Source organism: Colius striatus, chromosome 1, assembly GCF_028858725.1.
Source record: "Colius striatus isolate bColStr4 chromosome 1, bColStr4.1.hap1, whole genome shotgun sequence".
In the NCBI taxonomy this organism is placed as follows: Eukaryota; Metazoa; Chordata; class Aves; order Coliiformes; family Coliidae; genus Colius; species Colius striatus.
Window position 1 is genome coordinate 141,976,995 of NC_084759.1, and position 26,609 is coordinate 142,003,603.

Below are 26,609 nucleotides of genomic sequence, written 5' to 3' on the forward strand. Positions count from 1 at the left end.
AAGCCAGGAAAGCCCTACAATCTGTACGGAGAGTGGCTTCCTCTGTATTACAAACCACAACACTTTTTCTCCCTCCAATTCTTTAAAGTCAAAATCACTTATCAATAATGCCATCTAAAAGTGACTGAGAACCTAGTATACAACCTCACTTACTTTGTCTATGAATTATTATCAGTAATGTCCAGATTAATATCCTGAGTCAGAGATCAGACCTGGCTGAGCACCTGTCCTGCATTACAGCTCTCTCCTTAGAGAAAGGCCTTCTCAACTATTTCTGTCAACAGTTAATTGAACGAGCTGCTTAAAAGTGTTGTGTTTTAAGAAAGAGAGACTTCTCCCAAGCTAATGTAAGCTATCTAGATTCTTCTGAGAAAGAACTTACATGCTAATGCCTTTATACCATGGCTTGCAGTAGCCACTGAACTTTCTTCATCTTTCAAAAAGGTCCCCTACCACATAGTTCTGGACCCAATTTTGCTTCTCCAGAACACAGATCTCTGCTGTGTAATACACAGTATACATCCTTTGCATTTTATGCATGACCTTACTTTTGTCCACACTAGGGCAACTTGATTGTCCAAAGTAACATTTGTACACAACTCATGTCCCTAGTACTGCCTACTTGCCCCATTTATCATTCCCATCAACATCCCCTTGGAAAAGTCTGGGCAATGATTTCCTGTTTTACAGCAGATGATTGATATAAATATTGATCAGCTCTAGACAGATCTCACAGCTGCATAAGACAATATTAAATACATTCTCACTGCCTAGATTATCCCATTAATTCTACCGAGAAAGGCATCAGGCAACACAGAGCTGTAAAGAGGTTTCATATCCTTCTTAAAAAAAAAGGCCAATGTCCTGTTGGACCACAAACCATATTAATAAAAAATACATTTGGATTCATTCTGACTCAGCAACATTCTGACTGACTGACATGGCTTCCCACACTGTTAATTTGACTGGCTTTTTCTACCAATGGACCTCTCTGGTTAGGACACTCAATTTTCAATATTACAAATAAGTAACTCAAGGTCATAGAAATATAGAATGGTTTGGGTTGGAAAGGATCTTTAAAGATCATCTAGTCCAAGCCTGATGCCACAGGGGTCTGGAGAAGATGCTCATGATAGTCTGTACAATCTTACAAACCAAAGAAGTCTTCAGTTTCCAAGAGCAAGCTTACAGAAAAGCAAGGCTGTTGTTTTAACTTCCAATGTGCTTGACACAAGAGGCATTGCTATGCCTTTTAGCTGCTCCAGGCTTTCTTCCCCCAGCACCACACAATGACCAGCTGGAATGGGGTGAACAAGTTAGTAATCCTCAATTTACAAAACTGGGTGGACTGAAGGAAAAATGTCCCTGAATCAAAGCCTGTATTCATTGCAGTCTGCCTGGTGACTCAAAGCCAAAAAATTGTTCATTTCCCTCGTCTCTACATACTCCCATTTCTAGAATGATGGGAAGGTTTAAATTTGAACAGACTGAAAAGCTCGAAGAGCACAGCTATTTATGAACTAGTCTAAAATCTTTGCATTTTGGCAATGTGCCCACAAACAAATCATTACTGAGCTTCTTTTACTGATAAAAAGAATTCACATCATACATACAGTCCAGATTACTGCCAGAAAATGGAATTGATTTTACTATCTCCTTCCTGCCATTAAACTACAAAATTAGCATTCAAGGAAAAAAAACCTAAGGCTCAGCTTCTTAGTCTTTTTCTCACTGAGGAGGCAACTACTTCCTGTAATGTCCCATTGGAAAGAATGGTAAACTGGGCTTCTTGAAAGCTCAAAACCTATAGTTGGAGTGCAACCCCAGTGCCAATTTTCATTCCTCAAAGAATCTCTTCACCTTTGAAAGGGGAAAAAAAGTACCACTTTTCTGTTCAGAAGGCATACTATTGTAACATTTCCACTGTGACAAGTTCCTTCATATCTTAGGATTCCCAGATTCTCTCTTCTTTGCCTGACCATATCAGGAAATCAGCAATAATTTTAGAACACACCACCATGAGCAAGTATACATTTTAGGATCCATCTTCAACTATTCTGTCCACAGAACCACATTTTAAAATAAGGAACACGTCAGGTAAATGATCTCACTTGCCTAAGACCGCACAAGAAATGAGAGCCTAGGGCAAATCTCTGATACTGACACTTTTAGTGAGGTATCATATGTCCTTGACCACATGCTTTCAAAGTATTTTTTGTCTTTGTACTTTCTAAATCATTGGCCAAAGGGATTTTCACTTGGCTAATATTCTGTATGTTCTTTTATGACACCTAGTTTACTCAATTTCTTTAAAAAACAGTTTGATTAAATAATTCTGTTAAGTCTTTAGAGCATTTCAGATTATCTTTAAATGAAAAACCTCAGTAACAAGCAAACTTCCAATTACCAGCTGATGTCCTTCTGCTGCACGTATGCAGCAATGTGTAGAATCAGAAATCATGGCTTCTGTACACTTACACTCTAGAAGGTCTGGACACTTAATTCTATGGAAATCCCAAACAAACCTTCCAATTTTAATTGTGCCTTCTTTGCAAATCCATTGAGTGTTGAAGCTACCAATAAACACTGTACAGATACCTAATGAGATGGAAATTATACAACAGCAGTACAAATGTATTCCAAATTGAATCACAGTACCAGGGAATAAACTAAATCTGAAGAGCAAGTGACAATGGCCAGAAGAGAATAGTTTTATTGGTTTATCCATATTCACTTTATTTTAGGAAAGTTTCCAGATTCTTTTATGATAACAGTGAAAGACAAGAAAGATGAGAAAGTAAAAGCCTTTCTTTTAGAATTAGAAATCAGACCTAATTACACTACTTTGTACAGAGTTCCAGGGAACACACTTCCAGGGACAGTTTATCCTATAAACAAAAATTTCAGAGTATGCTATGGTAGGAAAAGGCTTAATGCCAAAACCAAGGTTTAGTGCACAGGGGCAAATAAGAGCAAGAAATCTAAGAGTCCAGCTCACACAGGACCCACCATTAAATAAGTTTACTTTAGCATTAAAATCTCAGTGTTTTATAGCAATGGCACAAAAGAGTTGGTTTTTATTTACATTTAAACAATAATTGGTTGCCTGGATACAGTCCAGAAAACTCAGATCACCTAGCCAAAGACCCTGTTACACAGAAAACTGCAGTAAAACCTGCTCTAGCAAACACAATACATTTTTCTACTACAATAGCTTAACCTTCTCACAGAGATTAACAGTCTTTACACTATTACTCTCCAATTTGTTAACAGACACACCATTTATGAATGTCCTTACTATGGAAAAACTTATAGAAAAAGATTCCAGAAACTCTTTCCTCACCTTTGAGAAAGTTACGTTCTCTGGACTGAAAATGGTAAAAGTGTAGTTTCTTGAGGTCAGCTTAAAGATTTCTCGAAAGCTTGAAAGTTTGCACATGACTACAACTTGCACAGGTGACAAGCAAACTCTTATTCATCACTTCAGGTTTTGCTCAAAAGCATCATCTATCTGTTGTTCTTTAGAGAGTACAAACTGAAACATAAACCATATTTGAATGAAGCCACCTAAGAAGTTTATTCTGTCAAAAAGGGTCCTTTCCTCCCTCACCTTCATTTTCCTTTATGCTGCTTCTGGCAACCCCCTCCAGTGCTTGGGTTGATTAGCTGATCCAATACTAATCTGGAAGAAACTACTCACATTTTTGCTAGGTGAGGTTCCTATTAGATAATCAAGTTGGTTTAGATAGTCAAGGGATTTAAAGAGCTCAAGCTAGTGCAACAGAAACAAGAGGAGCATCAACTCCCATATTACAGAGATTCACTACAAAATACTCTGTAGACTGTGTGCAAGGCCAAGTTTCTTTTTGATTTATGTGAATCGGTGGCCATATGATCTCCAGTTCTTCTTTCTGTAGTGTCATCAGTTGGAAAGGAGCCTAAGAACGTAGCAAGGCATGGACTAAGGAAAGTTAAACTAATGAGCACTTCAACAGGCTGCTGTAGTCTCAAAACTTCCAGCACTTTTTCAGGGCTACACTTTCAGAAATTCAGCAATTTTCATTGGTTGCAGATATAGTATTTGATGCAGAGCCAGAAGTGCATACACTAACTAGTAACACCAGTAACTGCAAAACAAGTCTCCTAAACCCCACACAGGGAAGAACTCTGTTTAAAAAGGAATCTTAACACAGAAAATTCGTCACTCGGTTACTCAAGGGCCTAAGTGACCACATGCATACCTATGTAGTATTAAGTTCTGGAGTTACTGATGTGTCATGCCTCTAAGCTCAACTGTTTGTGATGCCAATTCATCACCAAGATGTCAACGCTGCCCGAAAGCTACCATGACAGGAATTTCCAAAGCATAGTGTTCTAATATTCTTGTTGCTTCTTTCAGCTGCTGATAGATGCTCCCCTGCTCTCTTTTGATCTGTGTCCCGACAGAACCCTGCCTTGATATGAGCACACTGTAACACAGGCAAGACAGCTCAGAAAAGGCAAATGTCTTGATCAGCACTGAGTTGTGGGATATTATATGACCCAGTACTTATCTACAATTCTCCTCTTAAAATGCAAGTTAGAAAACATATGTTGTTGCATTTACAATACCACTGTTATCCCCCATATTAAACCGAAGTCACAAAGTCTAGACATGACTTGGAGTTTTTGCTCTTGTTTATCTTGATTGCATCAGATGAATGATTAATAGTGTTTAATGTGACATTCAAATCATTTAATGTTTCTTGGGGCAGCATGCCAGGTTCAGTAACTCGAGAGCATTCAGCATAATGGCCAAGATACAGTGGAGGCTAGAATATAAAAATGCTATTTTGCTCATTGCTGCCCTTTAACATCCTTTCCAGCTAGACAGAATGCTTTTTTCAGCAACTCTGTGCCCATTCTCTCAACTGACCTTCCATCAGCTGCTCTTTCGTAAGAGGAAAGCTGTAAGAGGTGAGATGGTGTCATGCCATTTCTCCTGAAAAAGCCTCTTGCACATTTGTCAATTTCATCAGTTCATGTTCTTTGGAATTTAAGTAATCAACTGGAAAAGCACAGCACCTTAAAACTTTCCCTGACTTCCTCTAACTGCTGTGCATACCAAGTTACTTTAAAATAACAGCTTTGTCATTCAGAGTTTACATTCTCTCTTAATCTGACAGGCTTGTAAACACAGACACACCACAGTTTCCAAAACGCTAACTACATTCACACTCCAAGCAGAACTGTAAAGCTGGTTTTGCTGTCATGGGACCAAAAAAAAGTCCTTCATTAGAGCTGCGCCAAAGACCCTTTCAGCCTATTGGTCAAAATGTTAAGTACTTGAAGGTTGCTGGAGTTTGCCATTCTTCCTTTGTAGGTCACCTTCTTATAAAAGCCACACTCCATTTAATACAGCAGTTGGAAACAGTTTTCTACAGCTGCTCACGGGTGACTGCTTGCTGGCACTCATGAAAAACAAGACCTAACATTTAACATCCATTTAAGCAAACAGTCCTAGGAAAAAGTCATATTTTGGCTTCAGCAACCATGCTAATACATACTTATTAGAACTAGCTTCCTTCTTATATATCTTCAGATGAAAAGGGTCTGTTGAATCTCCAAGTAGCAGCAATTACCAGATTTTCTGTCAATGCCCACCCAAGTACTTGAAAAGGACCAAAGACCCCAATATGCTCATCAGTGCACTTTGGGGAAAAGCCTGTAGAAATTGCTTCTACTACAGCAGATTCTCATGTGCCATTTTCTGTTCCTCCATCGTTGCTAATCCTGACAGCAGAAAAAGCAAACAAGCATGCTGAGATTATGAGGAAAAAGTGCTCTGATAGAAAAATAAACAAAGAGAGACAGAAAGCCTACTGCTGAACTTAAGAGCAGTGTCAATTCATCTGAAACAGTTGGAGGAAGATGCAACTTAACCCACCAGTACAACACTGCTTTCTTTTATATTACCCTGAAAGGTCATTACATTCCCCATCACTCCCTATATCAGGCAGATATGATCTCCAGGAGAAAAAAGGCAGAAACTGTGGAATCTAACCCTTGTCCAGGGAAACAGTTGTGCCAGTAAATTAGAAACAAAACCACTCCCTCTCTCCCCTAGTTTCAACACGCGGCACAGCAAGCAATGGTTACAAAACCAGCTGGCAGCCAGCAAACTCAGCAGAGTACCAACACTTCCCCTCTCAAAGAGCTAAGACTCTCCAGATAATAGGAGACAGTTCAATCCAGCTGCAACTCAACAAGCTCTAACCTATTACAACTTTCTTGTTAATTCACATGAGAGTTTTCTAGGTGACAGTGCAGACACAGAGACACGGGCATTGTCCACGTTACCAGCCTTCGGGCAGAATATTGTCTCCTCATCAGTGGCTAAGTCACCAGTTTCTATCACTTCTACAGACATTCAAGCTCAAAATGCCTGTCAATAAACCTGGCATATCAACTATCAGTGAAGGATGCATCAGCATCTGACCAAATCAAGCCTGTGGGTCCTAGAAACCATCTCTATAGATGTATCACATGTTTTCATACTAGTTAAGTGGGGAATACCTAGAGATATTCTGTTCTGTGTATCAAAAAATGCTTTGCTGTACAAAGGCATATTTGTAGGCAAAGATACTAGATTCAAGCACTTCAGGGACAAGCAATCTGAGTAAAATATACATTACTACCAGTGCTTAGAACACCAAGTGAAGGAGAAATTCAGATGTTAAGATCTTTTGACCTAAAGTAAAATACCAATTTACATGCTTTCAAAGAAATAACATTCTCTCCTGTGAGTTGCATAAATGGAGGAAAGCAAGAGGTGATAAACTAAGTCTACAAAACAACGAATTTTAGCATAATCTGCTTTAAAACAAAAGCAAACAAGTTTTGATGGGACCTCAAATTCTGTTATGCCAGGCCTCTCCCATCCAGACTCAGAAGATAACTACCAACAAAACCTGTAACACAATGCAAGAAGGTGGCAAATACAAAAGCAGATATCAAGTCTTTAATCATAACTTCAAAGTACCAACAGATGGTTTCAAATTGAGCAAGAAACTTGCAAGTAAATCTGTGAAAGAGAAAAAAATTAAAGCAATCAGAATTTAGGAGTATCAGCTCAAAAAAATATACTATTTTTAGACTCAAACATCTACCTTTGGTCTTTAAGAATCCATGCAAATCTTTTTCACTCAGCAAGTACCATAAAGACAAGTTGACAATTTCATTAACACACATCCTTCTGTCAATAACAAAACTATTTTTGTAGCTAATACATTTACACTTCTGTAACAGAAAAGCTTTTGAATAAGTTTGATGACTCAAGTTAAAAGCCTCAAGTCACTTGCTCGCCTTCAACTATTCTAAAATTTCTCTTTCATACTTGAAAATGTTACAACCTTCTGCCTCCCTTCTTTAAGTCACTTTGGTATTTATGCTCTAGAAAACCTCTTGTAACTACATGCAGGTATTATGAAATTTATCAGAGGGCAAGCCACTGCCACTTAAAATCAAAATCTATGCTCCCCCAAAAAAGTATTTGCTCAAATTTCTTCTGTCCATTCGGATGACTCCAGAGCTATACATACCTCCTCCAAAAACCCTGTCTATTAGTTATCAAACACTTAGAGCAACAGGTCTCCACTTTAGGGGCAAATTTTGTTGCCACACAGAACAATCACACAGCACAGCTTGACTGCATGAAAGGAATAATCACTCAAAAACAAGAAAGCCTGATGACTGGGAGAAAGGCAAAAAAAATGGTTCTTTACCTCCTGGTGTTTACCTCCTGTCACCAACAGGTTAAAGCATAAAAGGAAAGAGCCAAGCACAGGTTTTCAGGGCTGCACAAAGAGCCCATTCTTCAAGATACAAGAAGCCATATGCATTTGACTGTGTCAGTTTAACAAAGCCACAGTAAGAGAGGTTTCTTTAGGAACCATCACTCTGGAATTACAAAAGCAGTTAAGACACAGAACCTCTAGGACAGGAGAAAGGATGCTGTCACAAAGGCCAGGCAATCCAACATGGTACAAGAGTGAAGTACCTGCTGAAAAATGCCTCAACAGCACATATACAGTCTATAAACTAGAGAAAGAAAAAAGGTTTAAACTGCTGAAAGAACAAGAAGAATTATGCAGCTTGCCCGATCCCTCTCACCACCAAACCCTTATCATTCAGATAAACGGTCACTATTTCTCATCTCTCATCTGCCACTACACTAACTTGCATGTTCAAACAAGATAACAAGATGAATATCTATTCTCTGGAACAGACACTCGGAAGAGGGAATAATCTATGAATATATATGTACTCTAGGAAAGAACACAGAATTATGCAGTAAGACAGACTAAGAGGTTTGGGTGTAAAAAGATACTGATTTTATGAGCCATAGCTTCTCATAAGTATCATTATAAAACTGGCAGATTAACTGCACTGGCAGAAGGATACAGCTGGTTTATTATTATTTTAGATAAGCATGCTCAATACAGCTAGTAAATCTTTGCTATCTATATTCAATGGATGCCATAATTTACAGAAAGTATTCTCTTTAATGTAACTTTCAGTTCACAGCTATGCAACCAACCAGGGAGGTTACTGCTGCCAGGTACAAAGATCTCAAAAAAATAGGACTAAATTTGATTTCTTGATAGTGCTTTCATTTTTGTTCCATGAAGTTGGTTCACTTTTAAAGAGCATCGATATTTTGCCCCATCAAAATTAGAAACAGACAGTATATATATTTTATAAGCTGCAAGAGAGAGGAAAAATAATTCTGAACACCACAACGGTATGCTTTCATATATCTCCTTAGAAAACAATATGAAAATGACTCATCAAAAGCACCGACTACCTGTTAAGGGCTCAGACTGCTTCCTCCTGTGAGTTGAGCAGAAAGTAGACACAGAATCAGGCAGAGGGAAAGAAATCTTGTATAGGAGAGTTTGGAGCAGATTTTTTAGAAATAAAGGAGCTGCAATGACATAATTAGGGTAATAGGAGGCAACAGGAAAAGCAAACGATGCAATACTACCACAGGATAAAAACACACACATTTTTACACTAATACTTCAAGTCTAATGCCCTGTAAATTTTGAGGCAGTATCACATCTATTAGAACACATCTACAGTGATATTCAAGAAAGTCAATACCATTAGCTTGTCGTAATTAGAAGCATTTAGAAGCATACTAAATGACCAGGGTTGTTAAACCATCACAACACTGTACAGCTCTCATCCATTTTCTTTCTCCAATATAGGAATATCTGGATTGTTACCATCACCTTCAGTGCAGTTGCATATAGGCACTAGAATATTTATGTAGCCAGAGTCCTTTTATAAGGCTGTATTTAGCTTCTGTGCCCTATTGTCATCTAGGGAAGAAGAATAAACTTGTATTACAGATAGCCAAACGAGGAAAGTCATGCTTTGGAACTAGTAAGTCATCTCTACTGAGGCAGTTGCATGTAGATAGAATGTCCAGTAGGGCAAAAAATGAATCCTAGCTGGGATCTAACAGCTGTACTGAGGCTTACAGAGGACAGAGGAAGATACATAAATGTAATGTTTCTCCCAGGTTATTTAGAACGCTGCAGTAAGACACATTAAGGCCATTTGTCAAGCTAATACTGGTACATTTGACATCACAGTGTTTTGTGGTGATCCATCACAAGCACCAATTATTCAACCTTTTAAGATAAAAAATGATTTAAAGATGTCATAGTATTAAAAACAAGAAATCACAAAGGACATGATTAAGAGTTTAGGCTGAAACAGTCAAAAAAGCAGGAGGCTACAAGGCAGAGAAAGTGGTGCAGTTCAAGAAAGAACAGCAAAGCCCAAATGGTCAAAACAAATTTCTGTGGCAGCATTTTAAGAGACTGGGAAAGCTAAGCATTTGTAGTGAGGCAAAACAAAAGAAAAGTATAGAAATGAAAGCAAACAAACAAAAAAGATTAAACACATGATAAGAATGCCTGAAAAAAGCAGAAGAGATAAGGATACCTTCCCATTTTATGTCCAAAATTCTAAAATTATAACTCTGACTCATCTAAATAGTTTCTATTTAGCTAAGATAATGTACAGAAATAATTACAGTATGTAAGGAGCTATGGCCTTTACTTCGGGCTATTCCATCTGCAGGTAACAGGTAACTCACATTGTTCAACCAGACAAGTAAGAGAAGAATGAAAACGGCCCTCAAAACAACACAAGTCCAAACACACTGTCAAATAAACAGATCTATGTTCAAAATATCTGCTAGTACAACTCAATTTTTCTTTTTTCTAAGCTCAGCAAATTCACATTCATTATCAACTTCCACATAATGCAAAGCAAAAGATTCTGGCTGTTTCCTGGGAATATCATACAGAAGTTACAGCAGTTGTATAACTTACAGTGCATTGGTTTGGCTTATTAGCCATGAGTATCTATTCTGACTTCTCACTAAAAGGACATTCAAAACTAAATTCCACAGGGGCTCAAACCAATCAGGTTAGGACAGTCTAACACAGGCTCCCATGTCAGTGGAACCATGATAGTGGTCCATGCACACACCCAGAATCTGTGGCAAATGCAATTACAGCAACAGCCCAAGTCTTCTGCATAGAAGGCTACATTAAGTAACGACAGCATGGTTTTGCTGCTGGCTAAAACCACGCATTTACTGTAGCTGAGCTGATGCAGTAAACTCATTAAGCCATGATAGATTTAATAGTGAGCCTAAGACGAATGCCTCTTCCACTTAACTGTGCTGATATCCATCTGTACATATCCTGGGAGAAGCATTAATTACAGTTCTGAAACTCTCTAACCAGAAGGTACTGTTGACCAGTGTTGGACATTACCTTCATACAGCATCTAATTAGGCAGTGGAACGTCTTTCCACAGGATGTTGTGGCTGCTAAAGCTTACAAAGGCTCATGCACCAAAAATTCAAACACATTGCCACCAGCTCAGGAAATCTGTGAGCCACCAGTTACTAAAAGCTGGGAGAGTGTCCTTGGGAAGTAATACAACATGCTTCCCCATCCTTGCACTCTTCCTTATGAAGCTGTTAGTGGCTTTTGTCTGAGATAGAATATTGCACACTGTGGATGTTTGGTCTAACCCAGTATGGCTAGTCTTCCAAAAATAATGTCTCCAAATTGATTTTTCTCTGCTGATTTTTCTCTAAAGTAACAGCAATTAGCCAAAGTTCAGATTACATTCAGAGAGAGTCAATCTTCTCCTTCGTAAGGAATAAAAAAAATACATAAAGGTGGTAAATTTACACTTATGCCCCCATCTTGTGACCCAAGTTCCCATACACTCAACTAAGTCTTTCTGTCATCCTCCTGGATTGATCACAATTATTTAGCAGGCATAAAGAGGTTGTATGCTCACGGCTCACATTTCTGGAACTTATTTAAAGTACTGCAGCACTTAACGTCAAAACTCATTTTTCCTAGCAAACGTAACAGATAATCATGTAACTTACATTTTCCTGGTCAGAAGGCAGAGGTGGCTCCACTAAAAGAAGGTCAGAGCTGTCCTCTTCAAAGACTGCCTGTGTTGTTGCAGGGTCAGACATGTGTCCTTTTCTGAGCCGTAGACCTGGCTCTGGAGAACCAGCATTATCGAGTTCCGTTAGTTCATTCATGAGATGCTGGGAGCCTTTTCAAATCTGCTCTTTCCTTTTGGTTTGGTTTGGCTGGTTATGTGTTGGCTCTGAAAAACAAAATGTTTGTGTAACTGAACTGAAGTTAAAAAGAGTTGGTTGGAAGATCATGCTTGAAAACTACCAAACGGGTAAGATAAATGCTTTTGTATGTGCCCAAACTCCCACAGCATCAATTATATAGACTTCTACACTGTTGGACAACGAATTCTCATCTTGTGACCACTAATACTTTTTCATCTTAACATAAATAAAGCAGAACTTTGAAAGATGATAGAAAGTGAGCTCCATAAACAGTAAATTCATGAAAGCACTGTAATGTTTTTATAAATTACTTTTATTTTTACAGAACTGCAAACCCCAGGCTGTTAATACAAACTAATTACTTATCACAGGCACTCCATCATTAACAGCTTTTTGTATGAAGCTCATATCCAAGATCCATTGTCTGGGCTAGGCTCTGCCAAAGCTAAGACTCAGGTAATAGCAAGAAAACAGAGCTCAAGCAGCAAGAAGAGCAGTAGTACACACCACTATTATGTTTCCCTTGCTGAAATTAACGTGTTCACAATGTCTGCTAGCAATGGGTCCATACCTCAACTTCTGCAAGGAACTAAACCAGACAGATTTAACCACCATTCCTTTTATCACAGCACTCAAAAACAGATAATTCCCCAGAAAACCATAACCCATACTTCCTACTCAGAAAAGTAACTCTATTTTGCAACACTGCAAAAAGAAGTCATGGTAATTTAACTTGAGATGTTAAAGATTAATTCATTTGCATAAAATTACCTATTGGCAGCCTGTTAATCTGAGCCCTCATCCATGAGGTTACCTGTTCACCTTGTACATCACTGCGTGGTGGTCACTCCAGTAGTCAGTCATGAGATACGTTTGACATGGGTAGCCTTGGGAGGCACAATAGCCAGAGCACTTTGCAGTCAGAGTGCCAGAAATCATCAGAATGAATTAGCACTCAGCTGAGGCTTCAAAATCACTTTGAATGAGAAGCCATTCATTTTGTAGTAATCACTCAGTGTCATTCTATTACTGTAGCATCTAAGTACTTAGATGGATTATCTTAATGTTATGTGTTAGTCAAATCTAACAAGTTTTAACTTGCCAGAGTGCATAATTAGATTGGAACTTTAGTGTCCAATAAAACATGCCAAATTTTGTCATAATGTAGAGGGGCAAATTAAAACTGTAAGATGGGGGATTGATATTGGCAGTCTTGTAATAAAATGTCACCTCCAAAAAGCCAGTAAATAACGTACTCTTTCCTCCCAGGGACTAATCTCATTTACATATGATCACTGCAAGATAATTCTCAGCTCTGACAAATGTGCTATAGTTAATTTTGCTGCAGCAGTTTGTAATATCATATCCCTTCAGCTGTCTGGCAATCCCTAGAGGAGAGAGCTGCTAATGAGCAGGTAACAGACTCTGCAGATCTAAATGATACCTCAGCTGTCCGAGTTCAGCATGGCACACGGCTTTCATTACCCAAGAAGGTGCGTTTACAGTATGACAGCAGAGCAGATGGTATGCCCACCTTCCCACTAAGTCCACCTACTGGGTCAGTAACCTCCATCTGAGAAGCAACATCTAAAATGGACACAGCTGTTTACTTGATAAACATAACAGCCACAGGACTATCACCCCATGAGAATTAAGCCAAGGTTTAACAACATTACACAGGAAGCCCAAGGAAGAAGTTAAGCAAGTAGATCTTAAGACCAAGAACAAATATTTAGAAAGTCCCAGAACAACTGAAGTCTTTACTGTTTTTGTTGTATTTCAAGCAGCCAATTCACAATTCTATTTTTGTGCAAGAAACATGAAGACATTGTCACACTGCCATTTGGCAAAAAATCTATCTGGGGAAGAAAGAAAAGAGTATGCAACAAGAACTACAGTTCTAAGGAACTCTTACTTGGTCTCTTAATGTAAAAGGTAACTTAGAAAAGACTCATTTCAGTACAGTACACTGTACCAATTTGAAATTGTAGCTAAAACAAATCAAAAGGCAGGCAGAGCAGGTGTTTGTAAACAGCAGTCACAGCTAGTTGAAACAGTCATAGCTAGTTTCACAGACTGTTCAGTTTGCATTAGACATTTAACCAGCAAGTTTTACTAGTTTTTCTTTCTGTCAATTTTAAGCAATCATATGGGCACTGCGTGCTACATTACCTGCAATATTGCTTAAGAGCGTGTCCTTACATCACCTCTATGACATTGTGGAAGCAACACTGAAAGAGACACAGCAACAAAGACAACAGGCTTAACCACCTTTGGCCAAGATGCTTGCAAAAGCCAAGAGACTTGGCCTTGAAGATTTACTTCACTAGCACTTGCTGCCAAGCAATCAGTAAGGTTAAAAATAAAAGATGCATTTCACCTCCAGCAAGCGAGATTTGCATTCAGCAGCAGAGCTCAACTTTAGAGCTCTGCATAAACAGAAGTTGTTTCTTGAAATTACAGTGAAATTGCTCAATGCACTAAGATGTTCCCATGCTATCCTTCATGCAGGATCTATTTGGTGCTAAATATGCTTGCCCTTAGCGAGCATGCAAATGTCAGCTGGTCAAAAGACAGTGCAAAAGCATCACTACTGGTTTTTAAATCTTTTGAAAAATGTACTACGAAAGCCAAAAATTCATGCCTGAATGCAATATGGGAGTTGTCAACAGAAAAGTGCTAATAGTCAGAACTATTTGTTCACAAGTGAAAGGGAACATTCTGAGATTATGAACAGGAAAGGCATAAATGGGCCTGAATTTCTATTATAAAGTTTTTATGACTCCACAGTTCAGTGAATGACTAGGGTGGCATTTTTCTAAGAAAACATTAAGTCTCCGTGTGGTCAGTAGCATCTAGCCAGAAGCTGATGGTTGAAATACTGCAAAGGGACTTATTGCCACATTCTGTCTCTAAGATTAGGCAGTTCATGAAAACAAAAGCTAGAAAATGGAAAGCTACAGAACACTTGAAGTCTTGGAAGAGACTGTTTTGTGTTTCACTGAGATTATGAATCTTAAAGTCCTTGAATTTTTTTGTAGCATGCAACAAATTAAAAGCTTTCATTAAAATTAGCTTCCAAGAGGAAGTCACCATGTACAACTTAAAATCTACTTAATGATTGCACACATAATAAGCATAATATCAGCATCTAGATCAATCAGCGAGTTCCTGTTGTGTTTAAAATCAGCTGAATAAAACATTTACAGAGTTTGGTTTGGGGAGGCTGTTTTGTTCTAATATTAAAAACTTCTAAAGGCAAGTCAGCTTTTATAAGGGACTTATCAGTTTAATGTTAATTATATTTCCAAACATAGCCTCACAAAATGTAGCACACAATTAGTTGACTTAATATGCTACTACCACTACACAAGCTACAATAGCCTAGGTGGTCATCAGTCCTGGCTGCACACTCTGTCTCAGTTCGGAAGATGTCAGGCCCACAGTGAGAAGAGCCAGTGCCAGTTTCAGGCTGTAGACAGACACTCATCATCTTTCTGAGAACAGAATCAGAAGGCAATACTATTTCAGCAGTTCACTGCAATTGTGCAATGTCAGAGGAATCAACATCCACAGTTACAACATATCTAGGACACTGTTTCACTTCAAGATGACAAGGACAGAGTAGTTACACAAACTTAAGCACCTCAGGATGATGCTACTATTCTTTGGAGGATCTTCCAGGATAATCCCCAGGATAAAGGATAACAGCCCTTCTAACCTCCCAGAATTCATCTGACACGCCGACTGGTTTTCTACCCAAGCTAAACAAAGCCACATGGTAGCAAAACAAAGCAAGCACACTAAGGGTAGCGCTTGTAGTCACGGTTAAGGGATCTGTCACTCCTGTTTTCGGATAAAGCATAAATCATGGATGGTCAGACTACCTCCCACTGCCCCTAGGCATATCCATCTCTTCAATTCATCTCAGTATGTTCTTTCTATAAGCAACACAAGAATGATCCCTTCAAAGGTATTTCATTCCCCCTGTAGCTGGTGTTGAACAATGATAGCTGCATCCTCCTCTCCACTCCCCATTGATCCAACAGCCTTTTTGACAGAAGCTTTCCTATTCAGGAAGCCAATGACATCCACTGTATGCCCTTCCCTTGTTAATCCTCTTCAAAGCATCCATTAAACTAGCCTAAGCAATGCTTACAAACTGGACAAATCTTCATAAGCCTAGCTCATTCTCCCTAACACAGTTTAATCATCAAAAGAACAAAAAGTCATCGCGAAAATCTCAGGCTACACAATTTATCAGAAGATTCATTAATGTTAATGAAGGGCTTGAGTCCCTGAAACTGTCTTAAAGAGATACACCCTCTCAGTCTACAAGGTTTGCCTTTCTTGTGTCACGTACAATCCAGCTACAACAGCATCACCAGTTGGGTAACTACATCCATACAAGCAGAATGGTAAAGCTAACTGAACAGTAAACCACTTAAGGGCTGATTTAACTTTACCAAATCCAAAGTTGTTTAGACTAGATCTTCTAATAAAATAAGCACAACTCCATTTTGAGAACTATTAGCACGTACAAATGACAAAACACTTCCAATACAACCCATGGGCAGATTGTCAAGGCAAGAGCCCAGCTTATATAGGGTGAAGGAGGGTTTTTTTTTTTTTGCCTGTAAAACAGTTGTTTCTAGCTACTGTGACTGAAATAAGGTATACTAAACAAAATTTAGCTTTCTTGGTACATTATATTTCTACTACTGTCTTCTGGTAGGTTCTGTCACAAGTAGTTCCTCCCATAATGCGCTGTAACATCAACAGCATTCAGTAACATCACACAAAAGGTTAAACTATTCTCAGGTGACAGTAGCATCATCCTACTGCCCATCTGGTTCCCTTATTCCCTACCACCACTATCGACACTCAATTGAATTCATCAACAGTAAGCTGTTGGCAGGGTGCTGGGTTTTGTACTTAGGGGTTTTTTTTGGTGTGAGGAGGTAATCTGTGACAACCTATATGTCACCCTGCTCCATTTACTGGGGAAATCAGTGAGCATCGCTGCCAATACAAAGCAGGTATACACCGTTTGTGTAAGGGAAAGGGGAAGAGGTCAGATGGCAAGCACTCTGTCATGAGTTAAGACTCCTATTGAATGTTACCCACAGAATGTGGCCTAGCTAACCCAAGCTGGATCACTTATATGGGGTATCCACTAGTTGGCTGTTTTTCTCATTATGCATACAGCAAAACAGAAGAGAGAAGAAATTTAACCAGATTCGTGACTTAGTAGCCTCTAAGTTAGATGGCCACAGATAAAAAGTTGACAAAACAGTAATAATGAAAGACTGAAGAGTGTAACTTGAAATAAGAGGGGGTTATCCTTTTTCCCCTCCCTTTAGTCTTTCACTGATTGAGCTGCCTTTTTCAATTAAGGAGTTAAACATCCGCAGCAACACTGAAAATATTCTCCAAAACTACAGCTAAAATCAAAGTTGTGCATGAAGGGCAGAAGGAGGAAAAAAGGTCACAGAAAATCTTGTCTTCTCAATGTACCCTAAACTAAAAGTACCACTCAGGCTGTAAAAATTCTTTGGAGGTCATCTCTAACAATGAGGAACAATGAGGAAGCAATCTAGCACCTCTTCTCTTAGATGTAATTTCCCTAGATAAAGAGACATCTACAAAACAAAGATTAGGCTCCCGTAGAGGGTCAGTGGCCAAAAAGCTGTCTTTGTGACTTGTAAACTGTCACTGGACACTTCAGGCTAAGCTATTTCACAGCAGGCTGTAGAGCCAAACAATCAAGCACATTCTGATGCATTTGAATCCAAAGAAAGGGAACAAGCCAGCAGTGGGCCCACATTAACAAAATGTTTCCATTTCAGAGGATCCCATTACATTGTTACAACATTTGTCCAATTTGTACTGCAAATTGGACCACAGTTTTATAACTGGGTTAAGCGCTATGTCAGAGGTTGGCCCACCCCCTGTGCACCACATCCGGTTGTTACAGACTGGATGACTGCTGTAAATTAGTTTTACTCTTCAATAAATCAAAACCAAAAGAATTGTCAAAAAGCCCCAACATAAAACCAGGAACCGAAGTTCAAGATTTCCCACCACATTCCACAAAAACCCACGGCCCGGGCCTGGAAAACTTGCTTTTGGTTCATTTTTCATTAAATGGCTCAGATTCTCTAAGTGAGAAACATTCCATCTCTGTGCCCTTTTATGATTTTATTTCTGTGGCATGTTACTAACTCACATCAACTTACTTCACAGTTGCCAACAACAAAAAAGATGCAGTTGGTTTTTGTTAGTAACACTTTGGTTCACAGACTGTCTAAAAGTGAAAGAGTGGAATTAGACATTATTTTCCTCTTACGTGAAAATCTAGAATGTATTCTTTTAACGACTGCCTCAAGGACATCTGATCCACAGAACCGCTGGGTAAAGAAGAAACCAAAGTCTTTGGAGCAGGCGCTAAAACCCATAGCTAGGCTACTAAACTGAAGTTACATTCACTTAACCTCTCTACACAGAAGATCTTTGCAAGAGAATGTAAACAAGCACCAAGATCAACAGCAGTAATCCTATAGCAAACATTTCCCTACCCTGGCAGGTCCAACCCTCTCCGGGGAAGTAAGTTTAAAGTGAGATCTTTTACAACTCAAGAAAATGCTCCAAGGCCTGAAGCAACTGTACAAAAACAAACATTACCATCTTGCTCTTACAATCAAAAGAGGAATACTTACATTTTAAGCTGCAAACTTCAAGCAGGAATGCAATTACAACAGTTGCCTTCCGTGCTTCTTACTGGTTTGCTTAACAATCTCTTTACTTAGATGCCACTGCTGTGCAGATTTAAGGGCTGGTTGGTGCTCAGAGGGGGAAACCCCAACTCTTCTCTGGGTGGGCATCAAATAGCCCCACTTCTCACAGCCTTCTCCCTCCCCAGGCACTCTGATGTTTGTCACAACACATTCTAGGGGGCAGCTGGAAAAAACGGTAACCGAGCAAGAGGAATGAGACAATCATTTACTATCAAACTAGCAAATGGAATTGGCTCAATACACTAGCAGAGAAGCCCATGACAGAACAGCTAGGACCACACACACGAGGGTTTACATCTTTATGTATTTTGTAGACAGTATTTTCCCAACCTGTGAGGACTGACAATTATTGGTTGGACCAAGCCTTTAACTGTCATAAAATCAAAACCAAGACACCTTACCAAGATTACATAGGTTTGGTCTACAAAATATGTTTACATTCCCGTATTTGTGAAAACTTCACAACAACAAAAACTTACTCCTTTACTTACACTCAACAATGTCATTCCTTCAGTTGAAAACAGCATGTATGCCTTTCCTCAAAAAATATATAAAGCTTTGTGCCTCAAGTTAGACAACTCTAAAAATTTGCTACTTTTCTGTAGCAAAAGTGTTACAAGAAGACTTTTGGAATAATCAACATCCACACTCACAGCATTGTATCAGTCTATGATCAAAAAAGCAATGCATCATCTTTTTCAAGTTATTTCACAGAATCACAGAATCTTAGGGGTTGGAAGAGACCTTGAAAGATGATCTAGTCCAACCCCCCTGCCAGAGCAGGACCACCTACAGTAGGTCACACAGGCACTCATCCAAGTGGGTTTTGAATGTCCCCAGAGAAGGAGACTCAACGATCCATCTGGGCAGCCTGTTCCAGTGCCAACTTAAACACCTTCTTAAACATTAAAACTCAGGCAAAAGAGACAGATTTACTATGACTAGATTCCACCTAATTTATGTCAGTCAGAAGCAGATTTAGCCAAATGGCTGAAGTCCTAGACAAGACCAGGTAAAGCTACTTCCTTAAAGCAGTAGTCAGAGAATAATTTGGGTTTCAAAAGATAATAATTGTTGAAAGTTAAAAAGTAAGATGAACTTTTAGTCTCCTCTATCATTTAGTGCCACTCTTTCAAACGTACATTTCTTTCCTAGTAGTTTCATTTCCAGGTTTTCATCTCCTTCTCAGTGTATTGAGATCATCTCAAGCTCTGAAACATGACCAAGGACACCAGTATCTAAACACATCCCTGATGTAATTCCAAAGTAGAAATGTTAATCTTTTATTTTCTACTGTCTTCTACCTATGGAGATATGGCAAAACACCCACAGTCTATGATACTCTCTTGATATCACCCCTAAAATTTCAAGAACAAAAATTATTATCCTCTAGGATACAAGCCTTTTAAGTAGGGATAGAGCTTAAACTCAAAACACATGTGGAAAAAGACACTCATACAAAAAGGTCATTTTGCTGTGGTTTGTTTTACCATCTTGGTTTAAAACTTTTTTGCTAGCATAACTGTGTTCCCTGCAGAGGTTTTGGTAGCATAGGTGCAGCCTGTAGCCTAATCAGCACACCTATGCTAGTGTAAATTTTACGTTTAAAACAGTTTAGGATCATAAATATGTTAAAGTGAATTTTCAAGTAACCATGAAGCATTTGGGGAGTATATACATTAGATGTTTTGCATGACTTAATATAACTTACTGATGCATTCAGAGCGATACAAGTTGTGAGGGGCAAATGTGATGTGCAGGAGGAATCCATGTCTCTTCGAACTCAAAAAAACCTCAACACTATAAGAGCACCCCAAACACACTGGATCTAAAACAAACGCTTTGAGCAAGCTGTGGCAAAGAGGAGTACTTCTATATACTTTGTGAAAAATTCACTGTCCCTACTTTGAAGCATGTAATTGCTATCCACACTTTGATAACAAAGATAGCTGCTTGTTTGTTTAGTAAAATGAGGACTGGCTGTCATGTCAAATGTTATGCCAAACTATTCACAGCAGATAACTCACAACAGAAGACAGCAACAACAGGAGACTAAGCAAAAAATTCCTCAAAGGAGAGAGACACAATATTTACACTCATAAAAATACCTTATTACAAAATAGGAGCAAAACTTTAATTTCACAAACAATAGAAAACATTGTAATTAGACATCTAGGTTGCTTTTATCACTGACAGAATACAGTATTTACTGTAATTATAAAATTCATAAAAGAGCACACAAAACCACAATGTGAAGCACTTATGCTATGTAACTACGGCTGCATAACACAGTAAAGCACTAAAGGCTACCCTCTGACCTACATAGGTCACCACAAGGCAAGAGAAGACATAGAAGAGCCTCCAGGAGGCTCTTTACTTGGTCCTGCTCAGGAGCCTGGACTTATTAGATGGTTTGCAACACCCTTCCTGGACTTCTGAGAGATAGGCAGTGACTTGCAAACACTGAATGGAGGGGGGACATCATAATCAGGCAGCCACATCAATACAGCCTTGCCAGTGCTGGCAGCAGCCCCTAAACTCCACACCAGGCCACAAGGCCTCGGCACTCAGGCCTGTCAGGCGTGCTCTGCCTGAACATTTCTTGACCTGCCTTTCACTCAGTTTAGCTATGACAGCAGCTTCTCTAATTGACTAGATGTCTACAGCTAATTTATTTTACTTTTGTTTCTTTTGGTATGATACAACCTCCACACATCCTCCATAGAAAGATTTACAATCATGTCAAGAAATACTGTCAGGGCCTAGGATAACAAAAGAGGGCCTGAGAAGACAGGATGTGGGTACCGGGAGTACAAGCATGTGGGATAAGAGATGAGGCACAGGCTTACCACCACATACCCCATGGCTAGAAATAACTCACTTGTGGTCAGTTAAAAAAAAAAAAAAAAAAAACCAAAATGCAGACCTGGAACATGACAGACTTGGCTTTAGGGACAAGAAATAGTAACTAACATAAATAAAGGGCATCATAAATAGTGAATTCAGACAATCTGGAGCTGTAGACCAATAAAGAAAGAAGTGTAAAACCGTGTTAGCACAAACACAAAAAGAACCAAACCCTAAGTGGGTCCTAGAGAGATGAAGAAGAAACCGGTAACACCAACATCGTACCTTCTCCCTACAAATGATTCCCAAGGCTAATGACCTTCCATTAGTCTTTCCAGCAGTCCAAAGCTGTTGACTTAAAGACCCAGGGCAGCAATGGAAGGGTGAAAGTAACTCCAGGAGAAGGGACATCAACCAAAAAGTGGGGGTGTTACAATTTTAGCTGCATTTGGCAACATTTTCCTGTGTGCTAGTACTCTAACTGTAATATTATTAGGTTTTCTTAAGAACTAAGTCTAGACTACTGGTTCTTGAGTCAGACCGTGAAGATTTCCATTATACTAACAATAAACTCTGGGCTTTACTTAAACACATTTTATTTTTTATGTATACACAGACACATGCACAAGGGGTGCTTTTTCTTTGCCTATAAACAAGAATGCAACAACATGGATGGAGTCCTGCATTCCTTCTCCCACTCTGCAACTCTGAAGAGCATTGCTAGTCTTTCAAGTGTTAGATGAACATCACAATATAATAACAAAGTCTGCAACAGCTCTAGGAAAAGCAACCAAATAGGCTGTCTAAACTTGGAATGTATTCTTCCCCCAGAGGGAACTCCTTGTGCCAAGGGGAACTGGTCAATGTTGTTTCGTACCAAAGGGCTTTTCATACACGTATATACACTCCTGTAACAGCACCTAAACACAAAAAAACAGTGACCTAAGAAGTGAGTCTGCACTTTCTGTTTGCAGAAAGTAGTTCTGGACATCACAGAAGACACTCAGTTTCTTTAAGAAACACTGAGAACAGGAAGGAAACACGGACAAGCTGATAAGCATCCACACTCTTAATAGTAGGACTGGTAGGAATTTGGGTTGATTTCCTGGACAAAGGCCCACACAGGAGAAACACGAGCAGAGAGCAAGAACTGAGTCAGCAATCTACTGAACAGTTATTTATCCTAGTTTTCAAATACTCACTGAAGGTACTCTTACTCCAGCTCTACTGCATCTGTAAGGGGTGTTAATACATGTAATGTGTTACATGTGGAACTATTCAGATAAACTACTCTGTGAAGAAGAAAAAGTCCCTTATGCTGACACAACATCTACTGCCAATGGAGGCAGCAAATAAAGGAGCTCATTCTAGTGTGTTTGTTCTTTCTTTAAGAAAAATAAGCTATCTGGTGTAATTTCGATGCGAAGACTAACTACCACGACTGTGGCTGTGACTAACAGGCAACACACTACTTAAGATTCATCTGATGTGCACAGACAGCCAGGTATCGTCAACACTGAGAATATGCAGGCCAAGCTTCTCAGCAGAGACTGAGTGCTATATGTGGGAGCCAACCACTAATCTGTATGCCAAAGATGTACTTGGAAGCCTAGCTGAGAACTCTGTACAGGGGGTCAGTGTAAACACAGCATGAACACTGCTTTATCCACTTCTAAAATCCCCAGATATGCTGATATGAAAAGCATGAAAGGGTTTTCCAGTACTGACATAAAAATACTGGTGTGCATGCTATTGGAAAAAAAAAAAGTAGACACTGACAGATTTTTAAGTCTTAAGACAAATCAATAATCAGTGTTGTGAATTTGGGATGTTAGAAGCAAGCAGAAGTAAACCTTGGGAGGACAGTCAACTTTGCCAGATAACACGGGAAGTCCTGACCTATGTGGACAAGCAAGGAGCTGTAGCTAAGGAAACAAGAGTATGAAGTGACACAAGCCTTGCATTTATGAAATACTAAACCTAATCTATTTTTATCATGTGCTAGTTAATCAGTAATAGCTCAGAAATTTTACATCAGATTTTACACATTTACTGAACTATTTTGGGAAGGATTTGCTCTGCAATAGCAAAGAAAGTTTTACTTAAAACCAGAACTGACTGCAGAATTGCAGAAAGATTTCAACACAGCACAAGGTTCCTGAATCCTCATGTCCACAATGGCACTAACACTCCAAAAACACATGGAAAAGTGGAAATATCAAGCACTGCCTGTCAGGCAAGGTAAGGTCACAGACTCAAACACAAAAAGTAGTTCCTGACACAGCAAAGTGGTAAACCTTGGAGCTCCTTGCTACAGGATGAGGATTCACAGGGAAACCAGACAAATGCACACGATAAATCCATCAAAAAGTGTGTTAAGCAAATGAAGCCCTCCTCTACGCTCTAGCAGCCCCTAAATGCTAGTACATGTCTATCATATAGTGCTTGAATATTCATGCTTAGTAGCTGTTTTCTTCACAGAATGGTAGTGGCTGGAAGGGATGTCTAAAGATTATCCAGTCCAACCCCCCTGCTAAAGCAGGTTCACCTTGATTAGGTCACACAGGAACATCCTCAGGTGAGTTTTGAAAACCTCCAGAGAATCTCTCTGGGTAGCCTGTGCCAGTGGCTCCCTCACTCTAACAGTAAAGTAATTTTTCCTTATGTTTAGGGGATAGATGTCCTTAGATAACCTTAAAGGAAGGACCTTTACATGAATAAAACCAAAACGACACAGGGAAGGAGTCAAACGATCATGAGACAGAAAATTAAGAAACACACAGAACATAAGGGATGAAACTGAAAACTTCTCAGAGGCACCAGGTAAAGCACTCTAGCAATGCCAGTAACTCCCCAAAGGCATCCAAGTAGCCAGTACGCACCACCCTGAGATGCTCTGACCAGTGACTTATGCAAGAGGACAAGGGAAAACAAAACCCTATAGCTGCCAGTGTCTCATTTGCCAAGTTTTTTCCTTCTCCCCCGAACGTCCAGCTTCATTGGCACCAGGAGGTGGTCCTGCAGCTTGGCCATGCTTCAGACTCAAAGGTTATAAATAGAAAGGTTAGGGACAGTCAAATCCTCAGTAAAAGATGTTGCAACCTGGCACATTTGGTGTACACAGGTTAGGATTTCATCCTGCATCAAGTGAACCATACCATGAATACACCCATAGCACAATTCTCAAGCTGTCCATCAACTTATCTTCAGTGAAACATAGAAAATCTGCTGAGCATAAGCCAGCCCAGAGCTTCTTGGTCTCTCCACTTCAGACAGGAGCTCTTGTCAAATTGTGCGTGGGTAGGACACAAGGGCAAGAAAACTGAACAAGTGGAGCATAAGAATGTAAAGACGTTTCTGTAGCATGGCTTCGAGGCAGATTGGATAGATACCAAACAGTCTACTAGGTTACACAGAAGAGAATGGTCAGAGTCGCATGGGGCAGAAGCTAAAGTAGCAGCTCCACAATGAAGGTAGGATCCTAAGACAAGAGGGTTTTCTAGTTTGACTCAGCCTGGTTTATGTTATAGCTGTGCTGGAATCTCAAGTTTCAAAGGCATGATTCATCTTTTTCCAGAGACTCAAGGAAATCAAAACACTCAGTGTGCCCAAATTTTGATTCTTACATATAGACTAGAAAAAAATCCCTTAACCAACTATGATTTTGACCTTCCTCCATGAATAGTGTTTAAACTATCATGCAGCAATTTTGCATCACTGATTTCCACTGCCAAAGGCAGAACAGTAAGAGCAAAGGTTTAAGGAAAAACCGAAAAAAACCCCTCAAAATCCCACAGTACCCTCCCCAAAAACACCAAAAAGCAAACACAAAACAAAACCAACACAACACAACCCTGAAAAAAAACTCAAAAAAAATCCCACTCAAAAAAACAATCCTACCAAATATCTGAGGCACTGCTACAGTTTTCCTCCTAAAAAGAGAAAGAATGACCAGTTTAAGTCCTTTCTCCAATTAGTTTATATTCTCATTGACATACCTATCACTCACCTCAACTATCAACTTCAATTTGGAAGCTAGGCTTGTGACATTAAATGTCACCAGGTTTCTTGTAAACCTCAGTCCTGAGAAATACAGCTTAGAAAAATTAAACAAACAGATCTTTTCTCTTACCTGTGGAGTAACAAACACTAGTTATTGTAACCACCAAAATACATTTCTCAAAACACTCAGTATTTCTAGTGTCCAATTTGTTATGCTCTCTGACAAACAGCTGTGCTACCCAAGCACAGACCAATTTTTCTCACCTCAAACTTTTCAATGGTTCTTGATGTTTGAATTCAAGCTTGGGAAGGCTGCAGTCCAAGATTCCTATAAGGAGGATGTGAAGTCAACATGAAGGCTGTTTCCCCAAGTTAGCTTAAAACTACATTATAAATTTATGGGGGGGGGGGGGGGGGGGGGAATCCTTATTTTTTTTAATGCATGCTATACAGTAGCTACTAAACATTTACAGTGGATGACAAAACGCACACATTCCATTTAAATAATAATCCTTTGATTTTTGTAGTCTCACCAAGACAACAAGTTTGACTTAAATAAAATTCTACTTAATTACAGTTAAATTGTATAGAGATGCATCAGCACAAAACCACTGAAAGCAGGAAATTTTTAACCATCTCAGCTACATCACTCTCCACAAAATGTTCAATGTAACTCCAGATATCATATTTTATTCAAATTTTATGTCAAATTTCCGCCTCAGTTATTCTGCCTCAGTTGACTTAAAGTTAGTCAGAAAGAACTTTTATCAAGCCATATACTTTTGGTCCACGTGGGAGTTTGAAATCAGAGCTTGGGAGCAATCTACTATAACATAAACACAACAGCACGGAAACAGCAGGGAATGCAGGAGACTTCTCCTGTAATCCACTTCTATTTTCTCTGCTTCACTTTAATTTGTTAAGAGCCTAAAAATTTCACTAAATGAAGCATGTGTTTATCTTAGGAACTTGTGTTACTAGTATTGTTAAGCACACAGCACTCACGTGCCAGCTTCAAAGTGACATTCATTGCACTCCAGCAGAGGAGACAAGGTTTCTGACTTACACAATCTACTTCACTCGTACCACAAGTAGTACAAGAAGACAAAAGCTGGCTCAAATGTTACATGTATTACATTATGTACAGTAAGTGCTGGTATTACTTCTAAATGAGGTCCTATACCCAACAGTTTAAAGCCTTCTAGTTGTATAGCTTCCTTAGTCAATATTTCCAACGGAAAGCAGAATTGATTTTCACTAACAGACCACCTGCCTCCTCATATAATCAA

At 39.2% G+C, this 26,609-nt stretch overlaps 1 protein-coding gene across 4 annotated transcripts in view; it reads right to left on the bottom strand.

Annotated features, from left to right (window-relative positions):
• ADIPOR2 (adiponectin receptor 2) overlaps positions 1-26,609 on the bottom strand; it is a 46,425-nt gene that overhangs the window by 10,993 nt on the left and 8,823 nt on the right. The window contains exons 1-2 of one of the 4 annotated variants that reach the window (XM_062009995.1): positions 25,585-25,632; positions 11,471-11,700 (exon numbers count right to left, since the gene is read on the bottom strand). In XM_062009995.1, the coding sequence (XP_061865979.1) occupies positions 11,471-11,632 (162 nt within the window). In that variant the 5' untranslated portion in view covers positions 11,633-11,700; positions 25,585-25,632. Of the gene's footprint in view, positions 1-11,470; positions 11,725-13,846; positions 13,899-25,584; positions 25,633-26,609 lie in introns of those variants that run through there. The other 3 variants (XM_062009977.1, XM_062009967.1, XM_062009987.1) reach the window with 3 other exon arrangements.